The sequence below is a fragment of the Lactuca saligna genome, chromosome 8 (assembly GCF_052625555.1).
Source record: "Lactuca saligna cultivar CGN05327 chromosome 8, ASM5262555v1, whole genome shotgun sequence".
Lineage (NCBI taxonomy): Eukaryota > Viridiplantae > Streptophyta > Magnoliopsida > Asterales > Asteraceae > Lactuca > Lactuca saligna.
Genome location: NC_136424.1, coordinates 222,911,930 through 222,929,728, shown reverse-complemented (window position 1 = coordinate 222,929,728; position 17,799 = coordinate 222,911,930). Strand labels below are relative to the sequence as shown.

General features: G+C 34.0%; 1 protein-coding gene across 1 annotated transcript; it reads left to right on the top strand.

Annotated features, from left to right (window-relative positions):
- The first annotated feature begins 14,374 nt into the window (after positions 1-14,374).
- DELTA-ADR (delta-adaptin) lies at positions 14,375-17,462 on the top strand. Its single transcript, XM_078967822.1, has one exon. The coding sequence runs from the start codon at positions 14,496-14,498 to the stop codon at positions 17,223-17,225; it is 2,730 nt and encodes a 909-aa protein (XP_078823948.1). The 5' UTR covers positions 14,375-14,495; the 3' UTR covers positions 17,226-17,462.
- Positions 17,463-17,799: the final 337 nt, after the last annotated feature.

Genomic DNA, 17,799 nt, shown 5'->3' with positions numbered 1-17,799 from the left:
TACCCTTTCGGCTAACGACCCTCCACCAGTCAAGCAAGCGGTGGGTGAGAGTGGACACCCATTAAGTCGCCATTTTATAGGCAACAACCTTATACCCACCTTATAGACCGGCTTCGTGAATGAGGCCTACTAATGGTAAAACGACTTGTTCTTATACATATATATAATAATTAACCATTAATGTTATAAATAGTATAAGTGTTGAATTTTAACTCTTTAGAATTCTAAGCGCTAACTTGGAATTAAAGTATTCATAAGTGAAAACTTTTCAAATTCCAAAACTTGAGGGCAAGTTTTGAAACTATTCAAAACTAATTAATTCCATAACTTATGTGTTTAAAGTAGTTTTAATCCAAAAAACTCTTCAAGTTCCATAACTTATGGAAGACTTTAAACTAATAAGAGAATTAACTTTTCTTTATTTTTTATAACTTATGGAATTAATTAAGGTTACACTTTATTTATTTATTTATTTATTAATGAAGTAACTCTTGAACTTCCATAACTTGAGGATAAGTTATGGAGTCATAAAAAAAATTCAATGACACAATACTCTTCATTTTGTAACCATTACCAACTTTTATGAGTTTTATGAGTCTTTAATGTGACTCTTCATGTAACTTGAGGACAAGTTACACAAAAACATTTTATACTCAACTCTTAGATTAAAATGGATTGAAAACAACTATTTCAATTAACTTTTCTATTAATCTAAGCAACTCATAAGAACAAGATAATTCATATCAAACTTCTTCATGTAATTAGTCTAAACCTTAAACTAATACAAAACATGAATCTATTGACAATTATCTTTGAAAATGGATTAGCATGAACATTACCACATTAAAAACAAGTTTATAAGTTCAAAACAACTTAGGGTAATGTTCCTAGTCCATTTCTAGCCAAAAACCTCGAAAATATGCTGTCTGGGGGTCCAACTCGTCGAGTGCATGAACCAACTCGGTGAGTTGGATCGAATTGATCAATTTTTAGGCATGGACTCGCCGAGTCCCTTGATGGACTCGCCGAGTCTGATGATCAAACAGCAACACTTTCGATTTTTTAAGCATCTATTGCAGGTATAACAAGAAAACAAGCCTAGACTCTGATACCACTGTTGGGTTTTGAGCATTCTAACACTCCTAAGTGTACATGCAACCCTAAATACCTTGGATCTATGTTTTCTCTATTATACATGCAATAATAACATCCAAGGTATTATACTAATCTAGCATACAAAATAATGAGTGTAACAAGATAGAATACATACCTCTTTGATGTAGAAAGTCTTCATGAAGCTTGAGTGCCTAACCCCAATAGTGTGGAAGCCTCAAATGGAATCACAATCATCAAAACACTTAGAATAACTTGAGAGAGTTCTACACTTCATGAAATCGGCTAGCCCTTTTCTTCACTTTCTAATGTGATTCTAGTGGCCGATTTTTGTCAAGAATAAGATCTTTATATAGTGTTACAATTAGGGTAAATCCTTAATTGTCATGGCTTTCCATTTCCTTGGATCCATGGGTTCAAATACACCATGGAGCATCCATGGACCATCCTATGGGTTTTAGCCCAACTTGATTATCCATGGAGCATTAGCCCACTATATAAGTATGGATGATTTGCACAATCAACCCATATATTTAATTAGTCTTCTTTTGATCACTTAATTAATCCTAGATTAACTCTTGATCAATACTAATTAAATAATCTTATTATTCTTATTATTAATATACCAGAACTTATAATATATTAATAACCATAAGTGTCTTATTTCTCTCATTATAGTCTATTCAAGTGCATGATGGTATGCAACCCAAATGGACCATGCCGGGTCGGGTCAAGTCTTACCAATTATAGTTATGGACTTAGACATTAATCCAACAGCACACACATTGGGTTCCGCATTTATTAGATTTCTTTGGGATTTATACTCTGATGTTTCGATTGGTTGTATGACTTGACTTTTGAACATGGTTTATGTTGTGATGTAGTTCAGTCAAACAATGTTTTTATCTATTAACATTTTCTAAAGTAATGTTTTAAAAACGAAATTTTTGGACGTGGAAATTGGGTCGTTACACATGCTTTGTTAACTGCTCCAATCCTTAAAAATTGAATACCTTCGTTAACGATTTTCAATCCGTGACCATAGTTCTTCGCTTTTTCATCATATCGACATCAAATTCGTCAAGTATCCCATAGCGCAGATCAATTATTCTATCACATTCAAAATCACAAGGCTTGACTCACAAAATCGATACCAAACCAAATCAACTTAGACCCCCAAGCAGTCGACAATCAATCCAAGTCTTTGAAATCAACCTCTCAGCCTTCGTTATAAAAAACAGTCTCCAAAATCAATAGCCACTATGTTCAATCAAAGGACCATCAGTAATGAATTCAGTATACAACCTTCCCATTTCGTCATCAAAACCACTTCTTCACCTGATTGCTTCGTTTTACAGGAAATATCCATCGACATTTTCGCTTCAATTTCAATATCAATTCACAGTCCAACTTCAATTTCTCGACCCTCGATCTCAATGTTTCAATCTTCGACATAGATAATTGAATCCTAAACCTTCCCATAGTGAAATTTCAAACCCAATCGTCTTCATATGCGAACTCAATTGAGACCCAGAAGCAACATATCGAAGATTAAACCTTTGATAACAACCTCCAAAATTGACTTCTAACACCCAACTGTTCTTCAAAATTGATAGTTAGGAACATCAATTTCGACTAGGAATAATGTTTTGACTTTCTTTCTTTGACCATCGAAGCCAATATATCTTTCGATATCTATCTATTAACCAAAATCATCTATCTTTCCCAATCAAACCATTCCAATTTTGACTTTTCTTTGTTTGACCTAGATAAACAATTATCGATAAACACCAAAATCGTTTTTCTTAAATTGAAGATATGATTGAATCACAGATGAATCATGTGATTGTATCAAAAAGCGATCACAATCCAAGAAAGCATTTGATTCTCGATTCAAAGAATATACGATGTAAGAACGAAACGAAAACCAAACAGACGATATGATTTTGAATGGATTAAGAACGAATATGTGATGAATCAATTATAAATAGGTCATGTGCTCGAAAGAAAATTGAATCATGAACAGTAAAGAAAACGGGCTTCAAATCAAAATGAACAACAATGATCATATTTTGGGCTTAAAGATAGGACATGAACGGTACTTCGAATTCCTTTTTGGACTCAGTTAAAAATATGGATGAACAGTGATTTCGAAATTTTGATCTAAACAAAAATAATTGGATCAAATATGGGGTTGAAATGGATTAGATCCAATGAGGCAAATTGATCAAAAATGAAAAATGAAAAATACGAATCGAAATCATGGATTTTTTGGAATCCATTTGAAAATTTGAGATACCTTTTTGATGATTCGAGTTCCATTTTCAACAAACGAATCAAATTTAGAGGATCTTGGTTCTTTTGTTGGAACGAAAAAATCTCCAATTTGAATATTGTACCACCCACTTTGCGTGATGTACAACTCGTTCTTCGTGTTCTTTGTGTTCTTCATCAAACCAAGAACATCTTCAAAAGAACCACCAACACTTTTGGGTTTTGACTTCAAATTCAATGCAACATTTGAATATTATTGTTTTGGAACCCAAACTTGCTTCACGGATTTCGGCTTCACAACATTTGACAAATTTTGTGAGTAAACCCGCTTGTTTTTGCGATTGATCTTCATCTTTTTCTTTCTCATCTTTTTGCATCTTGAAGACTTGATTTCATGAATAAACCCACTTTCCACAACTTCAACTTTGTGAATTTTAATCAAATCTTTTGGAGTTTGATACTTGCGAATTTCTTGGATCACTGGCTTCTGATAAGGAATCATTCCTTCAAACGAATCACAAGAACACAAAATATCATCGGTTTGAACTCCGATTGAGCAAAAAACCTTTTCATCTTGAAAATCAACTTGAACTCCTTTTTCTTGAACATCAAGAACATCCGGAACATCAAGAACATCTTCAACAACCTTAAGAGCATGAAGATCACTTGGATTTTCAACAAGAGAAATGTATCTTTTGTTATACAAATCTCTTTCTTCTCCTTCTTTTTGGTTATTGCTTGCAACTAACTTCATAATGAAAAGATCATACAAACAATCAATCTTCAAAAGTGGTTGAAATATCAATCTTCCATGATCATCCTTTAAACCTCCATAAGAAATCAAAGTTTCTTTTGAAATCAACCCATTTAACACCAATCCATAGAATTGATATTCGTTGACTTTGTATTTAAAATCTTTAACAATCACAACCCAAGAATCATACTCCAAACGCACCATGATCTCAAAAACTTGAAAATTTCTAGAGAGAGAAAGTAATTTTGAATGGGTTTTCTAAAGAGAGAAAGTGGTACAAACAAGTATTCTAGAGAGAGAAAGTCGAATTATGGATCAAATCAAAGAAAAATTCAACTTCTAGAACACACAACACTCTCTAATCACGAAAATCAATAAGAACATGAAGAATCACCAAATCAAGATAGCCACCAAGGATCAATTCTTGATTCAATCAAGAACACCTACTCTGATACCAATTGTAGTGGTGTTGATTATGATGACATGTACGGAATTAGTAAAGATCTAGTGAATCATCATGTAAAATCAAGAACACAAGAAGTAAATAAATCTATTTAAGCTCTCATTAGTTTAATCAGAAAGAGTACAAATGGGTCTTGCAATTTCTCTCTCTAAACTAATGCTCTCTAAGTGCTCCTTACATAATAGGAGTCACTCACTTCCTATTTATAGGAAAGACTCAACCCATTTACACATACAAAAGGGTACACCTAAAACACTACATCCAAGAGTGAGTTTGCACCCTAACACATAGTACTAAAAAGCATTACAATTTACTATGAGTTTGAACAAAAATTTAAAGTAAATTACAATGTATTTGAAAGTCAACACATGCAAATGCTCTCTACAAATGTTGTGTCTCCACGTGCCTCTTACTAGATGATTCCTGAAAAAGCATGTAAAACGAGCGTCACCTATAAAAATAGTTTGTGAGTACTCACATGTTTATAACATAATATAGTTTAAAATCATGAAAATCAGAATATTGATAATAGTTTCCATAAACAAATGTTCATTGCTGAAATAAGTAAATAAGTTTTCATGAATTGAAGTTTGTTACTAAAACAAGAAATAAAGTTTCCATAAATACAAGTTTGTTAAACAAAGTTCATTTCTCAAATGAGTAAATAGGTTAACTGCTACAAAGAGCAAACAAGTTCATTGCTACAAAGAGCAAACAAGTTCGTTGGTAAGATAAGTAAATAAGTTTTCAGTAATAAAAATTCATTGTTATAATGAGAAACAAAGTTTGTGTGTGCGTAGAGAACAAATCATGAGTTCACAGCCAAAGCCTAAGACCGAATGCCCTCTTGAATGCTATGTCTATCTCTAACATAGGGAGAAATAATGGTAAAATGCCCTCAAGTGAATCGTGCTAGTGACGAGTTGTCTACCTCCTAATAGCGTTATCTATAATGACTATGGGCTCAAATGAGTTAATGAGTTATGTGAACTGATTCTAGGGACTTAAACGCGATAAGGCCTCATGAATTAACAATAACATATACATACACAACAAAATATAGCAACCAATTTTGATACAAGTCAAATTAAATACGATGAACAATAAATAGTTATTAGACATGCTTTTCTACCCTAAAAAATTTAAAAACCAAAAATAGAGGGAGTCGTGAATACAAACAATGACTCGTGAAGGTATTTGTGACACCTTGAGCTAACTTCCCTCACGTCCTACAACCGATTCCCTACGATAAGGTTACCCACTAGTAAGACTCTAGTTGAAAATCTAACACTAGTATACTTAATTTCTATAATAGAATTATGTCAATATTTTGTAAAAATTAGGTTTTGTGTAAGTTGCAAATACTTTTCTAAAAATTCAGATTTCCATATACCAATTGACTTATTAACATTTGCAAGTGATAAATCTCATTTTGTGTTATTGTTTGAAATGCATTTTAGCACTTTTGGAAGGGCTTTACAAACTTAAAATACAAAACTAAATCAAATCAGTTCTAAAGAATTCCAAACTTTACATTTCAGTTCTAACTATAATTTAGAACCCTCTTGTAATTTTTCATGATTTTTAAATATGTTTAACCATTTTTCCACCATTTAATTCCTTGAAAACATCATAAAATTGTGAAAAATAATAAACAATTAATAAAAATTCCCAATCTTTTTTTAAAACTGTTATACAATGTATATAAACTGGGAAAAATACTCAAAATGATTTTCAAACATTTTAACTCAATTTTATGATTTTTGTGTATTTATTATAGAATAAATCAAAATAAATAGGAATCTGTTTATAAAATTCTCCAAATATTTTGTGCCACTGTTATTTAACATATATAAGCTGGGAAAAATATCAAAGATGGTTTTAAAATAGCTTAACTATTTTTCTTTATTTTATTTATTTAAATAAGCATTAATTTGTGAAAAATTATTAAAAAGTAGCTAAAATTCGGTAAACCTTTTATTATATATATATATATATATATATATATATATATATATATATATATATATATATATATATATATATAATATAATATAAGATATTCTGATGAAGTTTCATAATTTTTTGGATAAGTGTAGCTATTTAATTTTCATCAATTTAACCCTTTAAACATTCATTAAATCGGGAAAAATAAGAAATTGTCTTGGAAAAATATAAAACAAAATTTCATGGAGTCTTTGTGATGTCTAGAAGATGCAAAAATTATTAGATTTGGCTTTGGACATTCATAACTGTATTCTTCTATTTATTACTCTTAAACAAAAATAAATTAGAAATCAACAAAAAAACAGCCTTCGGAATTCATACAACTTCATGAAAAGTCATTGCGCAGTGCATAGGTGATATCTGAAATTCACCAAAATTTATTAACCATAAAAAGTATTTTATATTAATTATTGCTCTAATTTCTTGTTAAAACTACAATAAATCGAGAAAAACGAGTTATTTTCTGAAAATTTCCAAATCATCTAATTTTGTTGTTTGGATTCTAGGAAAAATCGGATTTAAGCAGAAAAGAAGTTTTAAATATTTATTTATGAATAAATCCTTTATGGGCATTCTTAACAATGTACTTTGATAATCAAGCCTTTAAGCTTGATGTTCATCACATGCATTATGATTGGAAGACCATGAATGAACTTATTTTTGTTTAAAATGATGTTTCTAAATGAAAAACTTGAATGCATGTAGTTTTGAATCTTTAAAACTTGTAAAACTCAAGTTGATGGATTTGATTTAGGTTTTGATCATTGGATTTCACCTTCTAACAACATGCATGTTGTTTTTGGGTGAAATCCTACCACCACCATCATCAAATTCGACATGCATGAACATGCATGTGAATAATATCAAAGAAAAGTGTTTATGGAGAAGAAAATGCAAGAAAACTTCATATTTTTGAAAGAAAAGTGAACAAAATGTAAGGAAAGTGATTTTACCTTGAAGATCAACTTGAAATGATGAATATTCTTGAGTAAAATCAGAGATATTTTTTGCAAATATCATGGGTATTGGAGCTAATTCATAGAGGTAAAGACTGGGGATTTTAGAGAGAAGATAAGAGAGATTCTATCTCTCTAGATAACTCATCTCTCTCGTCATCTCTTTGGGGTTAAACTGCACCAAAATCTTCCACCAAAATACAAAGATGCTTATGAACTCATGAAGAATTGAATGTAAAAAACTCTCCTAGTGATATTGCTTCTAGGTTCATCAATTGCAGAGAAAATGAAGATGGGAGTTTTTATAGAGAGAAAGAGAAAGGTGGAGTGAATAGGAAGTGAAAATGATTGACTTTGGAAAGAGAAATGAGGGGAGAGAGAAGGATTCTGTATTTTGAAGATAAGAGAAGATATTTGATTTTCTTTTCTCATTTTTTTAATTCCTTAATTTTTTATAAAATTTCTTTCAATTTATATAAAATGTTTATTTTATATGAATTTTGTTTACAAGTGTTAGATTTTTAGCTTATAAAAGTAGAGTTAATGTTAATGAAATACATTAATTTCCTTGATTATATTTCCACATTTTAAATATTTTAATTTGATATTATAAAGTCTATAATAATTTTCATGGGATTTTAATCTAAAACTTCATAAATTTTAGTTTTTAGGACTTTTAGGGTTTTAAGGAATTTTGTAAATCCTTGGATATCAAAGTTAATTGAATTTTGAGACTTCAAACTATTTTAGTGTTTCATAACTCATCTTCAAGTTATAAATAATGTTTGTAATTTATTTTTATCGATTATTGGCATTCTGTGTAGTGGTTTCGAGATTCAGGTGAATTTGATGAATGAAGTATACTAGTCCTAGTTTCAACATTGACTTAAGTTTCTATGAGACTTTGACCTAATTTCTAATTCTAGGTTAAGTGCATGATGTGTCTACATGATTCATGCAAATATGTTCAATTCAAGGATTGACCCAAATATGGATAGTCATTACAGTTAAGTAATTGTAGAATTTACACACCAATGTAAAATCTAAGTACATTATCCTTCGATTCTACTTGTTTCCAAGTTTCTAGTAGGTTATATAACAAAGCTCCTAATTACAAAGTCTAGTATGTGTCGTGCCTATATGTGCAACTAAGTTTATTTAAATCTAGAACTGTCTCAAATTTTGACGGTTGTCACAGGCTGTACTTGAAGCAGCCAGAACCAGCCACCCTGTACATCCCCTCATGCGACCTGCCGCACTTTCCACAACGGCATCGGCCCTGCTGTCCCTTCCCCTTCGTATCAAATACCTTGGTCCTCTTTCCCGAACCCTCAACGTTGGACATAGAATCTGGCTTCTTCTTCTTCTCTATCTCTAAATCAATCTCTCTCTCTCTCTCTCTCTAGCCTTCGCTATCATGTCTTACAGCGTCTTGCAGTTGGATCGGCTAACAAACTGCCGAATATCACTCCTTAACATCTCATGGTACCGTACCTTCTTCATCTCCTCATCCTCTACATACTGTGGAACCAGAAGTGAGCTCTCCCTGAACATAGCGGTGATCTTAACCACCGTCTCAGTAGTCTGGCAGAGATTCTAGAACTCTCGCGCCAGCTGTTGTACCTCAATCACTAGTGCGAACTCGACTCGGAATCTGGTCGAGAAATCACTCCAGGTAATCGAATCAATAGCATCATCATCTCCTAAAGCACGCCCCACCTCCTCCCACCAATCATGTGCCCTATCCTTCAAGAGGCAGGAAGCTAGTCTGACCTTGTTCCCCTCGGGACATCGGCTGATACGGAAGGTGTTAACAACATCTGCCAAACACCTGTTGCTTGCAATGGGGTCCCTAAACCCATGATAATATGGCACTCCACATGCCCGAAACTCCCTAAAAAAAGCCACAATATCAGCGCGAAAGGCGCTCATTCACTAATCAAGAATCTCCAAAATACCCTCCTTGATTGTGCCAAAGATCACAAGAGTCTGCTTAAGGATAATCTCAGACAATATGAACTCCCTTGTTTGGTCATCAAGTTGCCCACCTCCAAAACCTAATCTTGAACCCTCCCCAGCACTGGAACTGTCCAATGGTCTTCCTCGCAATACCACTATATTGGAAATAGACCATATAAACCATCAAAATACGCATCAAATATACTCATCGGGGAAATTACAACTCTACAAGCTCCCTAGCCTCATCGCAACCCTCCTTGGATTGAGTATGGATCCTCTACTTCCAATAGTACGCATCCACACTACCTTCCACATCTATTCGTACTTTCCTCAAGAAGTGCCTTAACTCAACCAAGTTACTTTATAACCAACAATTTCCTCACATATAAGGCTCCTATCGCTAAATCTCATCCTAGGGCAAACTCCACACCACTCTCTGCCATCAGCTGCAGAAGGAACTCTCACTAACTTCCTCTAACTAGCCTGCGAATATAATCACATATTACAAAAACTAGATAATTCTTTGAATGAGAGGTTTCACATTACAACAATTGGACTCAAACAAGAGCTGCACAATAGAGTTAAAACCTAACCCTCTAAAATTATTAGTTCCTATATTATGTAATTTTGCAAAGTCGTTTTCCAGTTACCTAAAGCTAGCTAGAGCCCTTAAAGCACAAAGCAAGCAACATTCGAGCATCAAGTAATCTGAACCAAGCATAACCTAATCAGGTCATCTTATTACTGACTGATCAGTACTAGCTGTAAGTCTATAAGCTCATACAACATGCATACAAAGACCTCTCCCCTAGATCCTTAACCCTATTCTAACATGGGATTCACAATTCTAAATTTAAATATATTATAAACATGTGTGGGTATTTTGGTATAACTTACTTGAGCTCGGTTGATTGCACGCACCACACCCTTTCTTATTTTAGAAATTCTTTTCTTAAATGTGTTTATCTTTTAAAAACTTACCAAATCCTCGGTTTGAGTTTAGACGTACCTGAGAGTGTTCCTGAATCCCTCAAACCTAGGCTCTGATACCAACTTGAAACATCCAAAAATTCTGACCCAAAATATCATTTTAGATTTAAGTAAAAACAGTATTCCACGACATTGTTCATACATCCCAAACAAATAAATATGTCAACATCAACCAGAGTATGTCCCATAAACAGAATCCATATGGTGTGTGCGATGCAGTCAACCCGAGCTATTCTCTTTGGAACCGGAAGTACCTAAAATAAAAATCGTAAGCATAAAGCTTAATGAGTTCCCCAAGATACCACATACTAAACTTATCGTCTAACGGGCCCCACCCAATGAGATACGACCCCCGCCCACACTCACAATACGGGCCCCGCCCAATAAACATACATATAAAATCACATACAAGTATCATACAGACAAAAAGTATATCAACATAATCAATCAAAGGTCGGCCTTGGTGCCTTAGACCCGCTAAACCCGGTGATGAAACTCACCTCGAAAATCTAAATGAAACGAATGATCCCTGGCCGCTAGTCCTACAACTTCCCGAGCTATCAATTTCCACATAAAAACTAATTAACATTTGGGATCTACATTATAACCAAAAATCTCTACTTAGGGTAAAAAGACTATTTTACCCCTACCTAGCCTTGCCCAAGAATGGAGCACATAACCACAATCCAATGGGCCTAAAAGTTAAACAATACATCAAGGCCCAAAACATGGCCTAATTTCCAATTGGGTCCAACTCCTTCACATGGGCCTTAGCCTAAGGCCCAATAACATACTTGGCCCAAAAACTACCAAAATCAGATGGCCCAACCTAGAACTCGTTACTCGGTACCTGTTCGGTCAACTATCGAGTAGCAAGTACTCGGATTTAGTAATTCATGTAGAAATATTTTTAGGAAAATTAAATATGTCAAAATCACAAGTTAAAATCTTACGTTGATTGAAATATATAATAAAATTAGATACATGTGAATACACAAAAGCTAAAAAACACATAATGGTCTCACTTCGTGAATAATTACTGAACATTTAAGATATATATGTAGTTATAATCACATGTGTGTGTTAAATAATAATTCATTAAGTATATTATACATATTAATCATCGAGTTGACCGTGTTTTACAATACTACTCAGTTCATTAAGGGGTCGATCGGGGAGTACTCGGGATTATGTAACTCGCCTCGGTAAGGGGCCGAGTAATGAGTACTCGGAGGAGTAATCGACCAACTCGGCAAGTTTGAAAACACTAGGCCCAACTAACCTTAACCATCCAAGGCCAAACCGAACGTCCATTATCGAAATGCCATCAGACTGAGTAAGTTGGGCGTACTCAGCTAGTACGCTAAGCATACTGCATCGAGGGCTTGTACGCGACACATATAGGCTTATACGCTCAATGTAATCAACGAATTCATCCAACTTCAAGATTAAGCTCCTAGCCCGTTAAGACTGTGTTCCAAAATGTGGATCTGACCCCTTTAAGCTGAAATACCACATAAAGTTGCTAACTTTACATCCATGCATAACCATAAGAATCTCTAAAGCTCTAAAAGGACCTAATGAAGGACTTAATGGATGCATGAAGCCCCTAGACTCCATAAAGCTGGCACCTTTATGCCAAAGGAGTCCATCAAGACCTTGGATCTGAAAAAATAAGCCTTTAGGACGTCCTAACCCCAACATCCATCCAAACCATGGCTAAAAAGATAACTATTTAACCAAAAAGGAGATCTAAACATTTAGCAACCAAGATAAGAACTTGATACCTCAAACTTCTTGCAAAATAGGTAGAGGTTCTATATCCAAGACCTCCTTTTTAGGCTAGGCAATTTTTAGCTTCTTCAACTCCTTCAAAATGCACAAAAATAAACACCAAAAGCTCTCCAAAAGCTCACACACTCAACAATGGAATAGGACTCGATTTTAGGGTTTTTGGGCATAAGGGGCTGATAAGAAGGCTAACACTTGGGACTTAATGACATTATATACAGCTTGCACCCTAAAATTAGGGTTTTTAGGGGTCTGACCACGTACGCTGCGTACATGCATGACTCCGTGATCCATTTGATTCATCTACGCCCCGCATACACCAGGCTTACACCCAACGAAGCCCACTCAAGAAGGCCTAATCCTCAAAGCCCAACAATAACTTACATGATTAAAATAAATAAATGATTAAAAAAATTAATAATACCTTTGCACAAAAATGAACACCAAAAGCTCTCCAAAAGCTCACACACTCAACAATGGAAGATAAGACTCGATTTCAGGGTTTTTAGGCATAAGAGGCTGACAAGAAGGCTAACACTTGGGACTTAATAACATTATATAGGGCTTGCACCCTAAAATTAGGGTTTTTGGGAGCCTGACCACGTACACTGCGTACGTGCATACCTCTGTGATCCTTTTGATTCATCTACGACCTGCGTACACTAGGCTTACGCCCAATGAAGCCCACTCAAGAAGGCCCGATCCTCAAAGCCCAACAATAACTTACATGATTAAAATAATTAAATAAATGATTAAAAAAAATTAATAATACCTTTGAACCATCGTTCATTACACTTTTTATTTTACATTTTGGCTAAAAAGGCTTAGGAATAATATAGTTTTTGTGTTTCATATTTTTGCCACAAGATGTTTTTTTTATTTTAGATATTGACCACAAGATTTTTCTTTTTCAGATTTTAACCACAAGATTTTTTATGTTTTATGTTGACATGATTTGTCATTAAACTTTGGTATGTTAGTACTTTGCACCTCTGTACAATGACACATTTAATTTTATGAAATATCATTTTCATTAAGAGCATCTCCAACCCACTCCCAATCTTCATTTTTTCCCCAATTTTTCCCCCATTCTACTTCAACCCTCCCCCATTTGGGGGGATATAAATAGTATTACACAAAATATGATGTTATACTATTCATTTCTCCCAAAATGGAGATGAACTTTGTGTTGGCGGTTTTAACCATTTGTTTATATATTTATACATTTATAGTTCATTTTTACCTACTAATTATAATTTAAATATAATATTTAATACTTCTAATATTTTGTTATATATTAAATTATATTAATTAATAATAAATATAAAATTTGTTTTTTGTTCATCAAATTCATATAAAAATTTAAATACATATTGAAATTTTAAAAAAACAATAACGTATTTTACAAAAGCTTATAATTAGAAGTGTGTATGTCTAATATTTATATAAATATATATATATATATATATATATATATATATATATATATATATATATATAATATTTATTTAAAAGTGTGTATGTTAATATTTTTTATAAAGACATGTATAATATTTATTTATAAGTTTATTATAAATATATTCTTTTGTATTTAATATTAATGTAATGAAAAAAATATAGATTATATATTTGTTAAAAATAAATTAGTAGAGAGGTGTGTTTGAAAATTTATGTAAGTTTGAATAATGCAATATATTAGGATATTTTTTTAAGGGTAAAAACAACCTAAAAAATAAATAATTTGGAAATAAAACATTCATTTTTATTTTATATTTATATTTAGATGAAAAAATGGAGATAGGTGTAAGTTTAAACAACAACAATTTCTGCCCCTTACCCTTCATATATTAGCAAATTTACAAGTTTATCCCTAAAATTTCATTTGTCCACAAATTTGGTCCCGTACAAAGCGGGGTAATACCATTATAGTTTGTCATAATTATCAGAAAATTTATCAAGGACGCTAGGTTTAGGGGTAGAATTTTACGGTGGTATAGTTCAGGGACGAAACTAGTAGTTTATTAAAAGTAAGAAAAAACAAAGACATGTACTTTGGTTGTTCTCATCGATGTCAGGGGTCTAAACACATCCTGTTAGCAGACGGACGGATCCGGCCCCCCGCCACACTGTCTCAATCCGTCAATCGTTTACAGTTTTGTTGAATTTTGATTACGATTCGGCGAAAACAATGTCCGGTGGCAGCGGCGGTGGCGGTGGTGGTCCTTCACTCATGGACTCCCTCTTCCAACGCACCCTGGACGATCTAATCAAAGGTATCCGTCTTCATACTCCCGGCGCCGCTCAATCGTCTTTCATCTCGAAATCTGTAGATGAGATCCGCCGTGAAATCAAATCGACAGACTTACAAACCAAATCCACTGCTCTCCAGAAACTCACTTACCTCCACTCCCTGCACGGCTTCGACATGTCCTGGGCCGCCTTCCACGCCGTAGAACTCACCTCCTCCCCTTCTTTCGCCCATAAAAAAACCGGTTACCTGGCCGCGTCCCTTTCCTTCCGTCCTTCCACCGAGGTCCTCCTCCTCCTCACCAATCAGCTCCGCAAAGACCTCTCCTCTACCAACCAGCATGAGGTAAGTCTCGCCTTAGAGTGCCTTTCCGTCATCTGCACGGCCGATTTTGCACGTGATTTAACTCCGGATATCTTCACTTTGTTGACTTCTTCTAAGAATTTCATTAGAAAGAAATCAATTGCGTGTTTATTGATGATTTTTAGCCAATATCCTGATGCTGTTAGGGTTTGTTTCAAACGGTTAGTTGAGAATTTAGAGAGTACTGATAATGCCCAAACACTTGCTGCTACTGTTGGTGTATTCTGTGAGCTTGCTAGTAAAGAACCAAGAACATATCTCCCCCTTGCACCAGAATTTTATAGGATTTTAGTTGATTCAAGGAACAATTGGGTGTTGATCAAGGTTTTGAAAATCTTTGCAAAACTTGCTAAATTAGAGCCTAGGTTAGCAAAGAAGGTGGTCGAACCTATTTGTGATCATATGAAGCGCAGTGAGGCCAAATCTCTGGTGTTTGAATGTGTGAGAACTATTGTGAGTAGTTTCTATGAGTACGAGTTTGCTGTGAAACTTGCTGTATTAAAAATCAAAGAGTTCTTACTGGATACTGATTTAAATCTCAAGTATCTTGGATTACAAGGGCTGTTACTTGTTGCACCAAATCACTTATGGGCTGTGTTGGAGAACAAAGAGGTTGTAATAAAATCTTTGAGTGATGTTGACCGAAACATAAGGCTGGAAGCATTGAGGCTTGTGATGTCAATGGTTTCTGATGATAATGTCATTGAAATCTGCAGGGTTTTGATTGGCTATGCTCTCAAATCCGATCCCGAGTTCTGTAACGAAATTCTAAGGTCAATGCTATCAACATGTTCTAGAAATGTATACGAAATCATCAACGATTTTGATTGGTATGTGTCACTTCTTGGGGAAATGGCAAGGATTCCACATTGCCAAAATGGAGAAGAAATAGAGTATCAGTTGATAGACATTGGCATGAGGGTGAAAGATGTTAGACCAGAACTTGTTCGTGTGGCTCGTGATCTATTGATTGATCCTGCTTTACTTGGGAATCCTTTCATTCACAGAATATTATCTGCAGCTGCTTGGGTTTCAGGTGAGTATGTTTGGTTTTCAAAGAACCCATTTGAGATCATGGAAGCATTACTACAACCACGCACTAATCTCTTGTCTCCATCTATCAGAGCTTTATATATTCATTCTGCATTTAAAGTCCTTAGCTTTTGCCTTCATTCCTTTCTCTTACCCCGCAAACCAGCAACTTCTTCTTCTTCTTCTTCTTCAAAGCTTGTTGATGAACCAGATTTCACATATTCAGAATCTGAAGAGGAAACAAACGTTGATCTTGCTACAACTTCTTCAAGTTTGTCCAAAAAGAAACCATTTACAGTTACACGGGATTCAGTTCTAAACATGTTGGCTCTTGTTTTAACTTCTCTAAGCCCATTGGCTGGAAGCCATGATGTTGAAATTCAAGAAAGGGTGCGGAATGTTTTAGGGTTAGCTCAATTGGCACAAGAAGAGATATCTTGTGATCTTGATAACAAAGAAAAGATAATTGATGGGGTTGCTTTAAAAACTTCAATTCTCATCAGATTAATCAATGATGCACTCTCAGAGGATCTTGGTCCAGTTTCATTGAGTGCTCAAGAAAGGGTTCTTATCCCAGATGGGTTACTCCTCGAGGACAATCTTGGAAAATTGGACACAATATGTGCAGATGTTGAGTTACCAATAAGTGAATCCTTTTCCCTTGTAAAGCCTGTTTTGACAGATGTTGATTCTGTTTCTATGAAACAGAATGAAGAATCATCTGAAACATCTGCTGCTGAATCTACATCTCTACTTTCTGAGCATCGAAAACGACATGGAATTTTTTATCTTCCTTCTGACAACAATCAAGATGCATCCAGAAATTTCCCACCTGCAAATGATCCTAATGAGAGAGATAACGATGTGGAAGATCTTGTCAGGCTTACAGAAGAATCTTTAGTTCTTAAAAGAAAGTCAAATCTAAGTAGGCCAAGACCTGTTGTGGTCAAACTTGATGAAGGAGATAGGCTTCCTATCACAAGGGCAAAAACGGAATCAAATGATGATTTGATATCTGGAGCTGTGCGTGATGTTCTTTTGGGTAATGAAAATTCACCACCACCACCACATTCAAAAGTTGAGAAATCTGAAATTGGTGATTCCAGTAGAAGAAAAAGCAAACATCGGAAAGAAAAAAAACATCAAAATGTTGAAGAAAGTAAACAGAAAAGTGGTGGGCGTCATGGAAGGCATAAAGCTAGACAAAGAGCTGATGAAGGCATCAATGTGGCTGTTCAAATTCAAAAACCAGTAATTCCTGATTTCCTTTTGTAGACATTTTTACTAGAAGACAGCAAGGTCAGTTTACTTTTTAGAGTTCTTGTACTATTTATTTATGCTTGTATATTTTTTCTTTTCTTTTCAAGATATGAGTTGTGGAGTTTTTGGTTTGTTATGACAGTTTTTTTGTGTTGGTGGATAATGGATTTGATTGTAAGACATTATACCATTTCTTTTTGAATATTACATGTCTTTTTATTTGTGTTTAAATATGACAAGTTGATAGTTTAATCTTGTTTCTCCTGATATTTTTGTTGTATTACCTATTTTGTCTCGTGAATTTTTCTATGTTTTATGTCTGGTTTGGATTTTGGAACTTTCTTTCTCTTATTTGTATTTGAATTAATTTCCATATGAATTTTTCGTATTAATTTTAACTCCATTGTGTACGCATCATTAATTTTTTAGTAAAATAAAAAATTAAACATAATGAAAGCACAATAAAGCTCAAACAAGATATAATAAAATATATTTTCGTGTTAATTTTAGAAAACTTGATTATAATCCAATTAAAATTTCTGAAATTTCAAATGAAACAAGTTAATGCAAATGATAGAACACCTGAATG